Raw genomic sequence first — 20,953 nt, forward strand, 5'->3', positions numbered from 1 at the left:
CAACAATACCATCAGACCACGACTTTATCGATAAATGCGAACTCAAAACGTACGTTTCATCCAAATAAACAATTGTAGCATTGCTTTGTACTTAGCCATTGCCTACAAATATTCAATTCTCTTCCACCTGATATCGGATTTTTCAATTAAACGTTTTCTGTTATTTTCAGTTTTACGTCGTTTAAACCTAACTTTTTCAAAATAACAGCTAAAGTTGATTCATTGCCTTTAAAATCAATAGATGATTGAAGTTCTTGCCTTAGTTTTTTAAAGTAGGTAATTCATTCTTTGAATGTAATTCATTAACAGTTCTTTTAACTACACCTAAATCAAACTGTCCAGTCCACTGACAAGTTTCAAATGACGTTTATACTTTTTGGCGTGCTGAAAGAACACGATTGGGATGTTGATTGAAGAATCATGTCTTTTTTTCCCTTCTGAGTTTTTGAATCTGTGTTCTTGATATTCCACAAACAGCAGCAGTTCTTTCTTCGCATTTTTGAATGCCAGTTATATGCTTGTCGTCAGTTAATTTACCTACTTTTAAAGCTTATTTTTTCATAAAATCATAAACATTATTAATAATTTCACGTACTTGACTCCTAAGTTTCTTTTCTTAACTACGGATTTAAATTGTCTCATAACACACAAACAAAAATAAAATAAAAAATAATATATTACAAAAGATTTGCGAAAAACAATGAGTAATTATAAAATAATATGACCGCACAAACACGCTATCCGAATACTGTCAGTGAGCACGATATATACTGGATTAAAGTTTATTTCTTTATACACACATTGTGTACTATGAATGACGGATCTAAATATAATCATGACGAAATACATCATTTCTAACTGCATGTATACATTTTTAAAGCGCCTTGTACATAATACCAATCAGAGCATTACCCATTGGTTAAGGAATTGTTATTGTTTACAAGATTGAGTCATTAACCATTTTTATACATGTAATCAACTCAAGTGGAAAGAATTGAACACACAACAACATAAATTATTATTTGGGCGCCCGTATTGTTTGTAAGTCGAAAAATAGAATAAAAATAATAATTACGCGCAAAAATAATGTTTTGGAAAAATAATATAATGAGATTTCAGCACGTGACGTCACAAGCTCGTAGATTCGCTGGAGCAGCTATAAACGTGTCGTAGTCCCGTTTTTCGGTTGCAAGTTATTAAATATTGAATTAATCGAAAAATGATTCAAACAAAAGTTGTAGAACGGAAAATTTTACAAAAAAAAAAATACGTTTAGTAACATTTTCATAAGTTCATAAATAAATCTGAGAATGATCTATTACATTAAAAACAAAAAAAAAAACTCGTGATTTATTTTAAACAATTACATTTTTTGAAATTTTCTTAAAAATAATGAAATCAATGGTTAACACTCAATAAAGTACATATTTCTGTATAACTTTACCAAGTTTAACATAAAAATTTGTTTTTTTTTATCTATTTACAAACATTTATTTATACTGTTATTTTCATTGTTTGGTGTGCGCTGACGGATTTTACAGATACTACGCTCACAAAACTCCGTCATCAATTTAAATTTATGTAAAACTGATATTACCATCTAAAAGTAAATTTTTTTCCCCAACTACTGTTTAATATTTAATTTCGTTAAATTTTAGTAAGTTTTGTACTTAGTGAAACAATAACTACAATAACTTGAATTATGAAATATAACTTGTGATTTGTGATGAGAGAGATCGTCACAAACCTTTTGAACGGACTGTAACAAAGAGAGGTATACTTCTAAATCAGCTATCTTTGTTGGCTCGGATTTCTAACGCTAGTGCCCGTTTCAGTATGTCTATATTTCAGTGATTGCGCTAGCTCGTTTATTTATAACTTGATCGGAATATGTTCACAGATTTTTTTGTGTAGAATATTTCGCTCTACATTTTTGTCAGAAATGATTTTTTCTGTAAAATCAATATTTAACGACCTACAGCCAAAATAGTGAAAAAAACATGGTTCTTAAATTTTATTTTCTTTATAAACAAATGTCGGAATGGTAGTGAGGCTACCGAATTTTAATTTGTTATCTGAACACACCAGGTTAGTCTAGTGGTGAACGCGTCTTCCCAAATCAGCTGATTTGGAAATCGAGAATTCCAGCGTTCAATTCCTAGTAAAGGCAGTTACTTTTATACGGATTTGAATACTAGATCGTGGATACCGGTGTTCTTTGGTGGTGGGTTTCAATTAATCACATATCTCAGAAATGGTCGACCTGAGACTGTACAAGACTACACTTCATTTACACTCATACATATCACCCTCATTCATCTTCTGAAGTAACACTTGAACGGTAATTCCCGGAGGCTAAACAGAAAAATGAAAAAGTATGTTAACCGAGACGTGTTTAGGAAAATTTTCCACCTGGTCTGATCGACAGGAAAGTTTTTTCCCTATATTCATGTTTTAAAACAAATCCTCCTACTCTAGCAGGAAATAACACGCATTTATTTACGAGCGCGCGCGTAAATAAATGATAAAAATATCAATACATTATTACCAAACTTAGGTTTTGACTATAACATTATAATTTTACGTATAACTTCTTAGATTTATTTTGCATTATTGAGTGATACAAAAATGTTTTATTCCGTTGAAGTTTACATGAAAATACAGATGTTATTTACAATAATTGTTACTTTTCATCAAGTTGTTTATTGGTGCAGAACAACTAAGAAATGCATTCTGCTTTCAACAGACCAGTAAAAGGAATTGGTTTTTTTAATTCGACCCATATATAATATTTGCATCGTCATTCCTAACTTTATATATATATATATATTTCATTAAATATATTTATTATTTCGAAGAATCTTTGTTTAATTTGTGTGGAAGTTTTTGTGGTAATCCTGTTGTAAGTCTTTCCCCAATAATGTAACTGGGAAGTTTTTAAACGAAAAGTTATGTTGCCATGATATAGAAATAGATGATAGTCTATAGTCTAATACCCCTCATGCTCATAGTAGTTTCATGTGGAAATTCAGGAAAATGAATTGATAATCTTGAGGTTAAAAAATAATGTATAATGCCGTTATTCCAGAGAGCCTTATTTCACATCTGGTAGCAGTATATTTACGTCATTCCTCTATATACCTTTCTAGTTTTTTATTTTCAGTATTTTAGATTTTTGCCTTCATCTTTATTTGAGCTGATTTTTTCAAACGGGAAAGTTTGTTTCGTAGGTCTATTTGTATTTAAATGAAATAGACTTGATAAGAAATAAAACCAAATTATAAAAAAGGCGCTAAAAAATAACACTTTTTTGAGTTTCGACTTTCTTTAAATTTCAAATGTAATAAAACTTGTGTATACTTTAACCCGATACGACTCAAGTAAAATGTGATTTTAAAAACTTTAAGAGATATTTATTCTGTTGAAAAACGGTTTGATGTTTTTTTGATGATATCCGTTCGATAAAAATATTTTCAGAAATAACATTTAAACCCCGTAAACTCTGCGTCGACTTCTATTCATAAATGTTAAAAATATTTGAACAGTTTTATCTGTCTGTCGGTTAAAATTTTATTTTGATTATCTTCCTTAAAATGTACCTTACAGAATAAAAATCAAAGTCCAACTATTTCTCAATGAGCAGTAACTTTTGTTGAAACGGTTTTTTTTTAAATGTTAAGCGGTGTCGTTTTGTCTTCCATTATGAAAAATTCTTTTTTTTCTGACAAGTGAAAATATACTTTTTCATCTTGAAAAACTCTTTTTTTCAAGTGTAACTGAGTGGGGACATGCAGATTGCAAAATTAAACGATGAAAAGATACTTCAAAGTACACAAATAGCCAAGTCAATATTAAGTAACATTTTTTTTTGCCTCACTTTTACCTCATAGGTGGGCTCGTGCATCATTAAAGTAAAATTTACTTCGTAACCTGTTTACTCTATGAAAATTATATGGTTTATCCCTGTATCTTTCTTTGATATCCCTAGACAGCAGGTCGCATAATATGATTACGTAAATTTAATTATAAATAATAATTGAACATACGAGTACATATAGTTATATATATATATATATATATTCTTTTTTTTAGTTACAGGTGGACATTCTCAAACCAAATTTCTAATCTGTTATGTCCGGTCATGGGCTATTTATAGAGAGTCGTTTCAATTTACTGTGGAAAATATTGATCCTAAACTTTGTACACATCTTGTGTATTTACTTGGAGGGTTACAACCAGATACGGTCGATGATATTATCAGTGTAGTGAACCATATCGATTTAAAAGATAACAACGGCCATGGTAAGAAATAATTTAATGATACAGATTAAGTACGTTCAGTTGTTTTCAAGATTCCATTATAGCTATTTACTTAAATATTTTTATGTACAAAGGAAAAACACTCATCATAGACATCTAAGTACAAAATATATGAAAACGGTACGTCACGTACGAGTACAGGATTAATTAGTGAACTGATACGCAACAAATGACAATAATTTCAGTGCTTTAGGTAAATGTATCGAATAGGATAACTTTACTAAGAATGAATAGAAAGTAGGCGAACATTTTTTCTGGGACCTGTTTGAAAGAGAAAAATTACTTATAATGTTGCAACAGAAAGGATCGGGAAGACATGCGGTGTGAGGTTAGAACAGTAATTTATTCACAGCAATGAATTATCCCTCTAATACTTTGACACATACTTTACTCCTGATGCAAGGAAGCCGGTTGAATTCTCTAACGGCTTTCTCCATGTAACTCTATGCGAAGTATATATTTTTTCTTGAAATAAAAGAATAGTCTGTATTACCGATTAAAAACTGTAATTTTATATTCAACAATACCAAAGCCACTAACGAATCTTCTTTGAATATCCTTTACGTGATTAAGGATCTTGGGCATGATAGTAACCTCCCTCTGATAATTAGATTGCACTTTCTTACGGCCTACTCTTTTTATCCCCAGTTATTGGTTCTATGGGTACAGATCTGACCCTCCTAGTTCTCTGTGTCAAAAAAAATAATTTTTATGGATGGTGCAATGAAGAAAACATCAGTTTACAAGCGGGTAAAATGTTTTTCTGAGTTAAGAGAAAGTTACTGATAAACAAGGGATCTAGGTGATTGTTAATAAAAACAACTGATTAATACATGATAAATGTTTGAGAAATTGGAAAACACCGATTCTATTTTTTTCTTTTTCTTTCCTTAAGTTTAGTACGCTTAAGTTAGAAAATCATAAATTATTATCACCTTCATTAATTTTTTATGGTAAACTAGAAAATGGGTAAAATATACAATGCAAGAAAAACTGAGATACATAAAAATCTACCGTATGAAAAATATGTTTAATTTAAAATGATGCAGAATAGAAATAAACTGAACGATACAAACTAGAAAATCAATTGTAAATAAAAAGAATATTAAAAAATAATGAATTATGCAGCTTTGCATATCCAAAACTACTTTGATAGTTGGCTGGAAGCTGGAATCAGTATGTGGTATCTGAAGAAAATACCAGGGAAGTTCAGTGGTAGTAAAGAACACAACAATTTTAATATGATGAGTTAGCAAATATTACTGTGATATTTAATTAGATCATTATGCCATAATTCCTGAAAATCACCTACGATAAACCTAAATTTTGATTAAAAATGTACAAGATATTTTGTGCAAAGAATGCCCTTTTTTAAGTCTTGATAAATTTTCATAGTATAATACAAAATGAATAGTTTGATAAAGTTTTTGTCGTTTTCAGGTTTGTACACCAAAATGACTGCGCTCAAGATAAAGAATCCTCATTTAAAAGTACTTCTGAGTGTTGGTGGATCAAGAGAACCTGGTAAAAACTTTTCCAGACTATCTGCATCAGTAAAGAAAAGAAAAAAATTTGCAACAAATGCAGTCACCTTTCTTAAGTATGTTATCGGTTCAATTTTTTGTGATTGAATTTATATAAAATCAAATGTGTATTTAACATTTCAATAATCATAGAATCCCTCCACTTATTACATAGATTAATATAGGAGGTACAAACACCAAACACATTTACATTTGATTTTTAAGTTCTGATGAAAAGTAACTTTTGCAGATATTATAACATATATAGTCTCACTAATAGTAAAAATAGATAATAGATATGCATCATTACTTTTACTTCCTTGTACGAAGTAAAGGAAGTATTGCGATTTCAAAAAATTTTGGTTTTCAGATTTCAATGGAAATATCCATTTTGATCATCCCTGAATCCACTTTGACTAGTTTCAGCATGGCGTCTGTACATACGTATGTACATATGTATCTTGCATAACTCAGAAATGACTAGCTGTAGGATGTTGAAATTTTATATTTGCGACTATTGTAACATTTACTTGTGCACCTACCCTTTTGATTATAATCGACTGAACCAAAAGTGACCAAAAAAGCCCAAAATCCAAATCAATTGGGATTTTGGACTTTTTCTTAACTGCAATAGTAAGCCCTCATTCAGAGCTTTTCAATGATATATCATAAGTGGTACATATTTTCATTGGTTCCAGAGTTATAGCTAAATAAAATTTTAATTAACATAATATTTTGATCTTACAAGGGGAAGGTACATCGGTTTAATCAGACATCTCCTTCTTTTTTTTAATTTAAATATATTGATTTATTAGTAATTATTAACCACTGATTGTAAAAAAAGGTTTATGATAAATAATAATAATAATAATAATAATAATAATAATAATAATAATAATTTTTTTTTTTTTTTTTTTTTTTTTGAGGAGGGAGGTGGAAATGCATTTACGCACGGAGTGTCGGGCTCCCGCTGTTGGTATTATCCAATCACCATCAGCGGACTACCGACTAAAACCACCCCCCTTTCTACCAGGGCTCGACCCGGAACCGTTTATCACATTACTTCCGGTCGAGTCCTCCTATACTAGCCTGTTTGGTGCTACCTAATTTTCAGGACTGTCCAGGTCAACCTTTTTGGCCCTGAGTATGTTGCCGACGAATCGGGCTACTCTTTCCCAGCTGCCCAGGTCGCGGAGCATCATCGCAACCACGTTGTGGGGACTCAGTGCTCCGTGATCCGCCTCTAATGTCCCTCGATCTGCCACCCACCGAGCACATTTGAAAAAGGTGTGCTCGGCGTCGTCCCGTACACCGGGACAATACAGGCAGTCGGGGGACGGCGCTTTCCCTATGACATGGAGGTAAGCACGGAAGTACCCGTGACCCGTTAAAAATTGGGTCATGTAGTACTCCACTTCTCCATGCCGTCGCTCCGTCCACGGTCTGACCAGAGGAATAAGCCTTGCGGTCCATCGTCCTCTGGTCTCGTGGTCCCAGGTCTCTTGCCATGCGAGGAATGTGCGAGTGCGTTCCTCGTTGGCAATGGTCACCCGGTCTCCGCCTGCCCGCCGCCTCCCGTAGATCGCCTGGCGCTCCCTTGCTAAAATAGCAATCGGTATGACGCCGGCGACCACAAGTACTGCAGGCTCGGAGACCGTCCGATACGCGGAAGCGACTCGCAAGGCAGCGGTGCGTTGCACCTGCGCGAGCCGCTTCCGGTTTCTCGCCACTCTTAATGCCTGGGCCCACACTTCCGACCCGTATAGCAGGATGGAATGTACCGTGGACATCAGCAATCGCCGTCTGCTGGCCTTCGGTCCGCCGACATTCGCCATAAGCCGGCTGAGAGCAGTTACGGCTCTCGCAGCTTTGTCGGCGGCTGTACGAAGCTGCTCAGCAAAGCTGAGTTTCCGGTCAATCATCATACCGAGGTACTTTGCGGCCGGCTTGGTCTCGACAACCTCTACCCCGACCCGCAGGGAAAGAAGGGTGTCGATACGTTTCTTCGTGAGAACTACGATCTCCGTTTTGCTGAGAGCTAGAGACAATCCATGATCGTCCAGCCAGGCACCGACTCTGTGCATGGCCCGACTGAGCCTGAGTTGGGCGCGCTCCACGTCGCGGTCCGCGACAAGTAGCACAACGTCGTCAGCGTACCCAACCAAGGCAGACTCTTCAGGCATCTCCAGCCTCAGCAAGCCATCGTAGACGGCGTTCCAAAGGTCGGGGCCGAGAATCGACCCCTGCGCCGCCCCTGACGTGATCGTAGTCCTACGCCAGCCTGCTGCGGTCTCGTAAATGAGACCGCGGTTCCTCAGGTATGCGTCTACCATTCTCAGAAGGTATTGAGGCACATGGAACGAATGCTCCAGGGCCCGAATCATATCGCTCCATCGTGCGGAGTTGAACGCGTTTTTTACGTCCAACGTAACGAGAAGGACCACACGTCGCGAAAAATGATTGTGGTCCTCTGCTCGCCGCACTGCCTCAACAACCTCCTGGATTGCGTCTAGGGTCGATCGACCCTGCCGGAAACCGTACTGGTTAGGTGACAGGCCACCTGCCTGATTCATCGCCGTAACCAGTCTTTTTTTTAACAGCTTCTCCAATACCTTCCCAGCTGTGTCAAGCATACACAATGGGCGGTAGGAGGACGGCGACTCTGGGTTTTCTTTTCCTTTGGGAATTAGCACAAGACGCGCGGTCTTCCACCTGGCGCTAAAAGACCCAGCCTTCAGACATGCATTATACATGTCTAGTAGAAGACGGGGCCTGCAGCGCCCCACTAGTTTGAGCACCTCGGCCGGTATACCGTCGGGACCAGGGGCTTTTTTACATTTCAGCGACCGTAGGACTCCTTCCAATTCCTCCATCGAGAAGAGCGAAAAGTCGCCCACGTCGCTGAAGTCCCGTTCGGCACGGACCGAGTGCGCCGGGAACAACGTCTTAACGACGTGTTCCGCTTTAGCTTCGTCTAGTGGAGCTGGTGACCGCGAGACCCCCAATCGCCGAGTTACTATCTTGTAACCTAGCCCCCAAGGGTCTGCATCCACGGTCTCCGTCAGTTCTCTCCAGCAGCGTGCCTTGCTCACGTTGATGGCTCGACGGAGCCGCTTCTTTGCCGTCTTGTACTCGGCTGACCTGGCGTTCGCGTCTATGCGATTCCTCGCACGTTGCGCCACTCGTCTTAGTCGAAGACACTCCCGGCGAAACCCCGCAATCTCTGGTGTCCACCAGTACACGGGTCGCTTCTGGTGCCTCGGCCCCCCGTGGGGCATGGAGGCGTCGCATGCAGAAGCGATCAGCCGCATAGTCGCAGCAACTACGGCTTCAGCGCCAGCGTCCCCCCCGTTGGCGAAGTTTTCAGGGGCTACCACCCCTGACGAGATCTTTGAGGAGAATTTATTCTCGTCAATTTTGTTGATGTTGTATCTTTTCGCCTGCCGTGGGGGCCCCGGGCGCTCTCGTGTACCATCTAGGACTCTAAATGAGATGTATTGGTGGTCGCTACCGGTATAATCCTCGAGGACTCTCCAGTCCTGGACGAGCGTGACCAACTCTTCGGAGGCGAGGGAAATATCAGGAATGGTTTCCAAATATCCTGGGCGGCGGAACGTCGTCGTGTTCCCTGTATTAAGAATCACGAGTCCAGTACGTGCCGCCATGTCCAGAATGTATTTCCCTCTGGAGTTGGTATGCGCCATACCCCAGTCTACCGCCCTGGAGTATAATAATAATTATATGGAGAATAATAATAATAATAATAATAATAATAATAATAATAATAATAATAATAATAATAATAATAATAATAATAATAATGCCCTGAGGTAGATAATCCCCACGTCCGGAACACAACATCTATGTTCCACGTCCAGGGCGGCAACAGCTGTACCTTTGTACATCACATATAGCTGGCTAACGGGGTTCCGAGTAAATTCCTCGGTTATGCATTGTTGAGTTTGACCTGGTTCCAACTTCAGGTCACTAAACGGACTGGATTTTTGGCTACCTGCAGGAAATGGAGTAACATATGATTTTGGAAATGGATTCATACCATTCTTAGAGCTGGCGATGTGGCGGCCAGGGTCAATGTTATTGCAGGTGTAACGGAGACCCTTCCGTTGTCCACATGCCCCCTGCGATGGCAAGCATGTAGTTAAGGTGCCCATGTTCGGAGCATGGGAGCCCTGAAAGCTTCGGTGTGTAGGGGCCTGGAGTCAGTGCAGAGACTGCGCATCCGCTCTCTGCCAGGACATATGCCGGTTCCACCGGAGTACCGGATAGGACCTCCAAGGTTAGTAGCCCTGGAGTGGGGGTGTACCCCGGCGGCTAGCCTTGCTACAGAAGGGATCCACTGTTCATGAATTTTTCTGAACAAACTAACGTGGCAGAGGGTGCACGTAAACACCCTCGTTTAGAAACCGCCGATTCGCCACAAGCGAAGCGGAAAAAAAGTAAGGAGAGTGATAAGATTAGAAAAGATGCTGATAAAATCAGTAAAGATTTGAGAAAAGCTTTGTTTGGTAATAATGTTCCCAAACCAAGATTTTTGGTCATTACAAAAGAGAATGGTAACTTCCAAAAGGTAAGTCCATTCTTAATTGCTAGAGAGATTACAAATTGTGCTGGTGGTCCTGTCAAGGATATCCGTAAGACGTTTAACGGATTACATGTCGAAACTATAAACGACATGCAAAGTCAGAAAGTCCAGGCGTTGAAGAAGATCGGTGAATTTGCGGTTACTGTCCAACCGCATAGTACACTCAATTCATCTAGAGGAGTTGTTGTTTGCCGTGATCTTCTTAACTGTACTGAAGAAGAAATAGTGCAGGAAATGTCTAGTCAGGGAGTGACACATTGTCGCAGACTTTCTATGAGACGAAATGGTGAGATTCTTCCTTCGGCCTCTCATGTATTGACATTCAATAGGCCAAGTCTTCCTGAAAAGGTACGAGCTGGCATCCATCGGCTTGATGTACGGGCATTTATTCCGCAGCCGATGAGATGTTTCAGATGTCAACGTTTCGGACACACTGCAGCTAGATGTGAAGCGCAGGAAATTTGTATATGCGGATTGAAGATACATGAGGGTGATCCATGTAAAGACCCTCCAGTCTGCATTAATTGTAAAGGGCACCATAACTGTCGATCCAGGAACTGCCCAGTATACAAATCAGAAACAGCCATTCAGGAGGTTAAAACGCTTCAAAAAGTCAGCTACCCTGAAGCGAAGAAGATTGTTAACCTACGTACACCTAGACCATCGACTTCATACGCAGAAGCAGCTGCTGCTCCCCCCACACCTAAAATCAACGTGGAGCAGTTGCTTAATACGATGGCGCCAAGTCTCGCGACAATAATAGAAAGAATCATTGATTCCAAGATCGAGTCTACTCAACAGATACAACAAAGTAAACATGAGAAGGCTCAATCCCGGACCGACGTCGCCGACAGAAGACCCGCACCAGTGCAGTTTAAAAAACCAGCAAAATCCTCGATTATAACTCCAGCAATAGACGTAATGAAGAAAAATCTTGATCTATCCAACAAAGATCTAAAGATCACCCCGACGACGAGTCATATAGATAAGGATACTGTGACAAGAGTACAGGAAAAATCTGCGTCAACCAAAATGGAGGTGCAAGTAACTATCGGAAAAGCACCAGACACAGACGATATTAAAACCGTACCTACAGAGGCCCCAAAAGCTCAGAGAACAACTGTGGCGAGAGCATCTGTATCAGCCGGCCCAAGCACAGCCTTAGATATCGAATCGAGTTCATCAGCCGCCGAAAGTGCATCGGTTGCAAGTTTAGACTCAATTGCAACGATGCTCACAGCACCATTGAAGCTTTCATCACCTGATGTAAGCCGGCGAACGTCATTGGCGTCAGAAAGAGAAGACGATGCCATGTCCGAAGCCTCAGACACTCTGTCGTCGGAAGTTGAGGCCGTTCGCAGAATGGAAAAGCGGTGTAAAAAGGGTTGGCCGAAAGGAAAGCCCAGAAAGTGATATAATTGGACCAGAAATTATAAGGAAAAGCAAAATTTTGATCATTTTGTGAAATTTTGAACCTTTTTTTTTGTTTTTTTTTGAAGTGGGACGGGGCTAATGACCAAAGTAGTCGATGCCCCTAAAAACCTCAAAAAAAAAAAAAAAAAAAAAAAAAAAAAAAAAAAAAAAAAAAAAAAATAATAATAATAATAATAATAATAATAATAATAATAATAATAATAATAATAATAATAATAATAATAATAATAATAATAATAATAATAATAATAATAATAATAATAATAATAATAATAATAATAATAATAATAATAATAATAATAATAATAATAATAATAATAATAATAATAATAATAATAATAATAATAATAATAATAATAATAATAATAATAATAATAATAATAATAATAATAATAATAATAATAATAATAATAATAATAATAATAATAATAATAATAATAATAATAATAATAATAATAATAATAATAATAATAATAATAATAATAATAATAATAATAATAATAATAATAATAATAATAATAATAATAATAATAATAATAATAATAATAATAATAATAATAATAATAATAATAATAATAATAATAATAATAATAATAATAATAATAATAATAATAATAATAATAATAATAATAATAATAATAATAATAATAATAATAATAATAATAATAATAATAATAATAATAATAATAATAATAATAATAATAATAATAATAATAATAATAATAATAATAATAATAATAATAATAATAATAATAATAATAATAATAATAATAATAATAATAATAATAATAATAATAATAATAATAATAATAATAATAATAATAATAATAATAATAATAATAATAATAATAATAATAATAATAATAATAATAATAATAATAATAATAATAATAATAATAATAATAATAATAATAATAATAATAATAATAATAATAATAATAATAATAATAATAATAATAATAATAATAATAATAATAATAATAATAATAATAATAATAATAATAATAATAATAATAATAATAATAATAATAATAATAATAATAATAATAATAATAATAATAATAATAATAATAATAATAATAATAATAATGCCCTGAGGTAGATAATCCCCACGTCCGGAACACAACAGCTACGTCCCACGTCCAGGGCGGCAACAGCTGTACTTATGTACAATACACATAGCTGGCTAACGGGGTTCCGAGTAAATTCCTCTGTTATGCTCTTTTACTTTTGACCTGTTTCCAACTTCAGGTCACCAGACGGACTGGATTTTTCGGCCACCTGCAGGATATGGACAAATAAACGATTTGGAAATGGATTCATACAATTTTTAGAGCTGGCGATGTGGCGGCCAGGGTCATTATTATTGCAGGTGTAACGGAGACCCTTCCGTTGTCCACATGCCCCCTGCGATGGCAAGCATGTAGCAATGGTTCCCATGTATGTCAGTGCATGGGAGCTCTGAAAGCTTCTGTGAGTAGGAGCCTGGAGTGAGTGCAGAGATTGAGCATTCGCTCTCTGCCAGGACATATGCCGGTTCCACCAGAGTACCGAATCGGACCTCCAAGGTTAGTAACCCTGGAGTGGGGATGTACCCCCGCGGCTAGCCTTGCTACAGAAGGGAAATATACAATGAATATTCTTGAACAATCTAACATGGCAGAGGGTGCACGTATACGCCCTCGTTTAGAAACCTCCGAATCGCCACAAGCGATGAGGAAAAAGAGTAAGGAGTCAGATAAAATCAAGAAAGATGCTGACAGAATCAGTAGAGAATTGAGAAAGTCGTTGTTTGGAAATAATGTTCCCAAACCAAGATATTTAATTATTACGAAGGAGAATGGAAACTTCCAAAAGGTCAGTCCATTCTTAATCGCTAGAAGATTGCTAATTGTGCTGGTGGTCCCGTTAAAGAAATCCGGAAGACTTTTAATGGATTGCACGTCAAAACTATTAACGACAGTCAAAGCCAGAAAGTCCAGGCATTGAAGAAGATCGGTGAATTTGCGGTATCTGTGCAACCGCATAGCACCCTTAACACATCCAGAGGAGTTGTTATTTGCCGCGATCTTCTAAACTGTATAGAAGAAGAAATAGTACAGGAAATGTCGAGTCAAGGAATGATTCAGTGTCGTAGACTAACAATGAGAAGAAATGGTGAGGTTCTTCCTTCGGCCTCGCATGTACTGACATTTAATAGGCCTAACCTTCCTGAAAAGGTATGAGCTGGCATACATCGGCTTGATGTACGTGCTTTCATTCCACAGCCTATGAGGTGTTTTAAGTGTCAACGATTCGGTCACACTGCAGCTAGATGTGAAGCGCAGGAAATATGCATATGTGGAATGAAGATAGATGAGAGTGATCCATGTAAAGACCCTCCAATCTGTATTAATTGTAAAGGGCACCACAACTGCCGATCCAGGAATTGCCCAGTAAAGTAAAACTGAAACGGCCATTCAGGAAGTTAAAACGCTTCAAAAAGTTAGTTATCCTGAAGCGAAGAGAATTGTTAGTCAAAGAACACCTCGACCATCAACCACTTATGCAGAAGCAGCTGCTGCCCCTTCCTCATAAAAAATTAACGTGGAGCAGTTGCTTAATACGATGGCACCAAGTCTTGCAGTAATGATAGAAAAAATCATTGATACAAAGATTGAGTCGACTCATCGATCAGAACCAACCAAATATGTGAAAGCTCATTCCCAGACTGACGTCGTTGATATAAGAGACTTACTGATGCAGCACAAAAACCAGCAAAACCTACGATTATAACGCCACCAACTGACATAAAAGTTAAAAATCTTGATTTATCTGGCAAAGACAAAAAGACCACTCCGTTGTCGAGTCAGAAGACTAAGGAAACTGTGACAAGAGTACAAGAAAAATCTGTGTCTACCGAAATGGAGGTGCAAGTTATTATTGAAAAAGCACCAGACATAGACGATATTGAAACTGTACCTGTAGAGCCTCCAAAAGCTCAGCGAACAGCTTCAGTGAGAGCATCTGTTTCAGCCGGTCCTAGTACTCCCTTAGAGACCGAATCAAGTTTATCAGTTGCCGAAAATGCATCGCTTGCGAGTTTAGATTCAATAGCAACAATGCTAACTGCACCTATGAAGCTTTCATCTCCTGATGTCAGCCAGAGAACGTCACTGGCATCAGAAAGAGAGGAAGATGCCATGTCTGAGGCCTCAGACACTCTATCATCAGAAGTTGAGGCCGTTCGAAGAATGGAAAAACAGTACAAGAAAGTATGGCTGAAAGAAAAGCTTAGGCGTCAAACATAAGGATTCGAAAGTCTATGAGAATGTGAAATTGCGAACCTTTTTTTGTTTTTTTGTTTTAAATGTGAAGGGGCTAAAGACCAAAGAAGTCGATGCCCCTAAAAACCTCAAAAAAAAAAAATAATAAATAAATTATGAAAAGATATCAGAAGTTATTAATGAAATAAAATTTTATGTACTTTTCATTTAAAAAAAAATGTGTATGTAATTTAATAGCATACAAGGAAGTCATGTGTTGTCCACATCAGATTTTGTAATGGTAATTTTATATTTAAAATACTGATTCTCTCTTCATTTTTATTGAGTTCATTATGCTAAAGTTAACTTACGGTTCCCAAATTTAGTTAATTTGTTAATGTAAGAAAGAAAAGAGAAAAAAATGTACAACAAAAGAAAAGAATTAAAAATATAAAAAAATCATAGAAAAGTGCAGTACAGTAATGTTTAAATTAGAACAGAACAGAATACTAAGGAACTGAGAAGTTAACAAATTAGAAAGTCAAAGATAAAACAAAAAAGAATGTTAAAAAATTATGAATGCAATTGTTAATAGCTAAATAACTGTCGAACCAAAGTGCAAATATAGAGATGCAGGCAGATGCCAATGAGATTAAGAAAAATTATATGTAGTATAAAGAAATTTATTTTTACAAGATGAAAATATTCTTAAGAAACTGTAAAATACAAAAAAAGATTAAAAGACTAACCAAAAAAGAGTTTTTAAAAATAATAATATATTTACAACATAATAAACGATACTGGTTAGGCAGATAGTGTTGTTTTCAGTGATAGTCCTGCTTTCTGTACAGCTGAAAACAACACATCATTTTATTGCAATGACTTCAGCAGATTAATCTTTGCATTAAAATTTTTAGATGTGTTAGATTGTTTCCAATTCTTCCAGAATAACAAAGTAATAATATCATTTTATAATACATATGGTATTATAAAAAAGAGCATAGCTGTTAAGTTTTTGTTATGTTCTTATTCATGACGGTCGATGATATTAATTTGGAATTTAAACTTTTGTAATGACACACTGAACCATATTTTATAATAATGTTTTTTTTAAAACACTTATTTTATACCTTACTTAGGTTTTCATATCATCAGAAGAAGCAACTGAAAGGAAACAACACAAAAGTACAGTAATAGAAAATTATTGTATATACAAGCAACTAAAATGACAGACAAAGGCAATTAAGAAAGATTAACAAATTTCTTGCAGTTCAGTTTTAACAATTTCTTTGTTCTTATAAGTGAATTACATTAAACATATATAAGCACAGAGTAGCCAATTGTCATCAGTGTTCTATTTTGATACAGAAAATTGTATTAAGGATTGTAAATGACTGATACAAAAAATACTATTCATTATGCAAGAAAAACTCATTCATTTTTTTTTGCAGGAATTATAATTTTGATGGGCTTGATTTATACTGGTTTTACCCAGGTGGAAGTGAAGAAGATAAATCCAATTTTCCTTTACTGTTACAAGTAAGTAACTCATGAAAACAGTCAGTAAAAAACATTTGGTTATACTCCTGACTCATGAATTCATTTCAAAACCACTTCATTGTAAAAAAAAAAAACAGAAAAACACTGCACACTAATTCCTTAACTGACCAAAACATATTTTTTTGTTTAAGGTTTACCTTAAACTAGGAGTAAACGTTAAACAAGGAGTTTTTTTAAATTCTTTATTTTCATAAACATAGAATATAGGAATGGTGTCAAATTTTCAAAGCTGGTCCATTTCCACAAGTTCTTGAATGACTGAATTGATTTAAGTTTATCAAAGTGTTCCCTAAAGTGAAAAATTTGTATTTACTAGATAACTGGCTTTTTCACTCAACACATAGGAATTTCATAAAATAATGGGATTTGATAAAATATATGGTAAAAATCAAAAACTCAACCCTTCTAAAACTTCACTGATGAAGCGACTCGTAGAAACGACTATAAAGTTACATCCCTCATTGGTTTTCACAAAAATTAGATATTCCAACATGATTTTATAAAGTATCTTTTCTTCAAATTTGCTTTTGTTGTGATTTAAAAATTATTATCATTATTTATTCAAAAAAATTGTACCTCTGTAACTCAATACATTTACAGGAGTATTGTAAAATTATCAGATATTTTTACCTACTAAATGAAATTAGACATCCAAAGAAAACAATTATGTACGAACTATTATCATTTGTAAAACAAATTCATTCATCATATCATATATGATTGTCTGCACTGAGGCAGATCTCTTGCACTTTGTCTTTCACTGTTCTCTTCTGTCGCAGCTAAACCTTTTATGGTCTTGATTTCTCATATTTCTTTTAGATCATCTTTACATTTTAATCTTTTATATCCTTCTTTTTACCCTCTCTGATCCTACTAAAACTTTTTTAAGTAATCCTTCTCTTCTCATGATATATCAGCTTTTTCTGAATCGTTCTAATTTTTCCTATTCTTATTGATTCTCCTCATTACTTCTGCCATTTTAATCTTATCTTTGTCCATGTCCTCGTTCCTGCAGCCCTTTTTTTTCTCATTTTCTTAACATATATTTCACATGTATAACACTTCTCAAGACACTTACCCATACCCAATTCTATCTTACTTCATAGTAACTGTTTATTTCTCTTAAATGTGCTTTCTCATCCATTCTTGTTTTTGTTTTTTTTTCATTTTTGCAATCTTCTCTAAAAACAAGGTACCTATTTATCTATACTGCTTTACTCCTTCTTTTCTGTAGACACTTGCCCGTTATTTTCTTTTGTCCTCATTACTTTCATTTTATTAGCTAGCATTCATTTTCATGCCACACTATAATAATGCTTTATAATTTTGAAAATCATCTGTAAATATCCTGTACATCATCTAAAAAAAGAGCCATTTCATCTGTAAAATTTACACGTTATTTTCCTTTTTCTTTCTTCCTTTACCGATCCTTTATTTTCTGTTTGAACATTTTTTTTCATATCTTCAACATACATATTAAACAAGGTCGATGATAGACAACACCCTTGCCTTATTCTAACTCAAACCACTCCATTTATGGATCCTTTATTTTCATAACAGTTTTCTGATTTAGCATGAATCTTCGATTAATCTCTCTTTTTCTAATTATTAATACTTATGACAATTAGTTATAAATATATAATTGACCTGCAATAAATTTCACAGGAATTAAAAAAAGAATTCAGCAAAAACAATTTACTGTTATCAGTAATATTAAGCGGTTTGAAGGAGGATATAGACAAAGGCTATGATGTACCAGCGATAGCTCAACAAGTGGACTGGATGAATATAAATGTGTACTACTACCACACTCCTTATGACAATAAATTTGGAATACATGCTCCACTAGACTCAAATGATGAAAAAAATGTTGTAAGTAGTAGATCAAGCACTCAGTTTCTTCTTTTTTTTAAGTAAATTGTTTGATGTATTCATTATAAAATTTGTCTTCATGAATTTTTATAATAATACATTTAATTCAAATGAAATTAAATTAAATGTAAAAGCATACAGAATATGCTTTAAGATGCATATTCTGTATGACTGCATAAATTAAATCCTGGCAAGTGGATTTTACCTATATAAATATGTATTTTTTTCAGATTGGTAAATGCTTACATACAACCTGAAAGGGTAAAGGAAAACCATGGGTAAGCCTAGGTCAGAGCAGTATTACAAAATATCAAACATTTTAATTTAATAAAAAAAACGTACTAGTACTTCTTTAAAACAAAAAACTAGATAGTATTAATGGAAACTGAGTACACACTAAACACAAAGATACATGAAATTCAGGTTTTTTTTCTTTAATTATTACTATTTAAAAACTAAACACTTGAGTAATATTGATTATGAAAAAGAAAATATTTATAATTTTATTTTAAATAATTTGGAGAGATCTTCAGGTACTATCATGAAGATATATTTCTTCAACTGAACCGATGCTTTTTTGTAACAAAGAAAGTTAACTAGCCAGTAAACAAATAAGAATCAATTTTTACTAGATTACTTTTATATATAAAATTTATGACCCACTTGTACTTTTAGTACAGAAAACACTCATTACTCTTTTTTACAATCATGTTCTGTCCAACACTTGTAATGTCTAGAACTTCATTTAATACCCATAGGCCTGAGATTAATCTTCAATATCAGTACAATATTGAACACATTATATAAATTTTCTTTTAATTGTGCAATTAATGAATAGTTAACAGTAAATATATTTACAAATAATATTGAGAGTAATGACAAATTTATTTCTAGTACACTATATTATTAGTTATTGGATATTGGGAGGAAGATTATGAGGCCTAACTTTCCCAAGTAGCTATTAGAATTGTTGTGCAGCAGCCACCAAACAGGTCCACAAGCAACCCCCAACAGTGATGCACTGGATCTTCAGGCCTTGGTATCTTCAGTATGAGAATCTAGTAAGCTCAGACCTACGTCCACAGAACCTATAACAAGAAAGAATGGGTAAGCAGTAAGGAAAGGAGATGAATGGCAAAAAAAATGATCTACCCATCAGAACAAACAGGGGTAGTTTACTGCCTTTTCTAGAACTGTACACTTTAGTAATTTTACATTTCATTTAAAAAATCAAACAAATAGCTTAAAATCAATTGCTGGAAATGCAATTTATTTAATGTTATTGCAAAAGCACAAACATTGAATTGTGCAGCTCACTTCAACATTACCATATTTTTCACAAATATTGAGCTTCATGCTGCCTGCTATAAATATCATTTATAATAAAAAAAATTTGCATACATTGATAAAATTATATAAAAATAAAAAGTACAATAAATGCCAGTGTACTTTCTTATCAATTGAAAGTTAGATGTAATATGTTAGAGCATGACAATCTAATGCGGAAAGTGTATTAACATGTAAAAATAGATTGAATCTATAGTGGATAAGGTCATTATAATTCTTTTTAAAATTTTACTTATTTAATAATACTGATTTGATTATTTTACACATTTTACAGAAAAAATCAATTGACTATTTCTTAAACAAAGGTGCTCCTGCTAATAAAATAATACTGCGTGTAGCCGCTAATGGATATGGATTCAAGAATGTAGATAAACCAGGAAACATTGATGGAATAACTGGTTTGATTGCAGATGACAAAGGTTTTTTGGCAATATTTGAGGTGAGATGTGGATTTTATAAAATGTAGCAATTGAAAATACAAAACAACAAAAATCGTAACTTTTTCCTTCATGCATGCTAAATAGCAGTTCACAAAACCAAAATTTCAAGTTTTTAGGTCAAATAGTTTGGGATCGCTGGAATAAAGTCAACTGTAAGAACCAGAATCCAAGTGGTCTTTTTTGATGAACACCTCCCTAATGATAGCAACAAATAACACTATAAGAAAATAATAACATATTCTTTTTAACATTACTTGTTTTGTCAATATCTACAGGATTGTTGAAAGAGTAATACTGCAAGAAATTTTAACTTGGAAACTAGTCATTTACAAAAAAACAATAATAAAATCATATGAAAAAGACTAAAAAGAATGAACAGTCAAAGCAATGAACATCAGGTTATGTTACTTGGAAATATTTTCCCAAATGCTTAAACAAAATAACATAAAATAAAATATAAATAAAAATGTAAAAAAAATAACATAATTTTACTCTGAAACTGACCCCTGTTTTAACAAAATTTATTGAGAAAACTGTTAAAATCTTTAAATAAATTTTAGCCACGAATCTAACATTAGTTCTGACTTCAAAATTCCTGCAAGTTTGGTA

General features: G+C 34.5%; 1 protein-coding gene across 2 annotated transcripts in view; it reads left to right on the top strand.

The window, feature by feature from the left end:
- LOC142323428 (putative chitinase 2) overlaps positions 1–20,953 on the top strand; it is a 30,456-nt gene that overhangs the window by 7,077 nt on the left and 2,426 nt on the right. Inside the window, exons 2-6 of one of the 2 annotated variants that reach the window (XM_075363029.1) lie at positions 4,093–4,302; positions 5,761–5,920; positions 16,577–16,664; positions 18,351–18,557; positions 20,179–20,343. In XM_075363029.1, the coding sequence (XP_075219144.1) occupies positions 4,093–4,302; positions 5,761–5,920; positions 16,577–16,664; positions 18,351–18,557; positions 20,179–20,343 (830 nt within the window). The remainder of the gene's footprint in view (positions 1–4,092; positions 4,303–5,760; positions 5,921–16,576; positions 16,665–18,350; positions 18,558–20,178; positions 20,344–20,953) is intronic. The other variant, XM_075363030.1, reaches the window with a different exon arrangement.

Source organism: Lycorma delicatula, chromosome 4 (assembly GCF_047948215.1).
Source record: "Lycorma delicatula isolate Av1 chromosome 4, ASM4794821v1, whole genome shotgun sequence".
Classification (NCBI taxonomy): domain Eukaryota; kingdom Metazoa; phylum Arthropoda; class Insecta; order Hemiptera; family Fulgoridae; genus Lycorma; species Lycorma delicatula.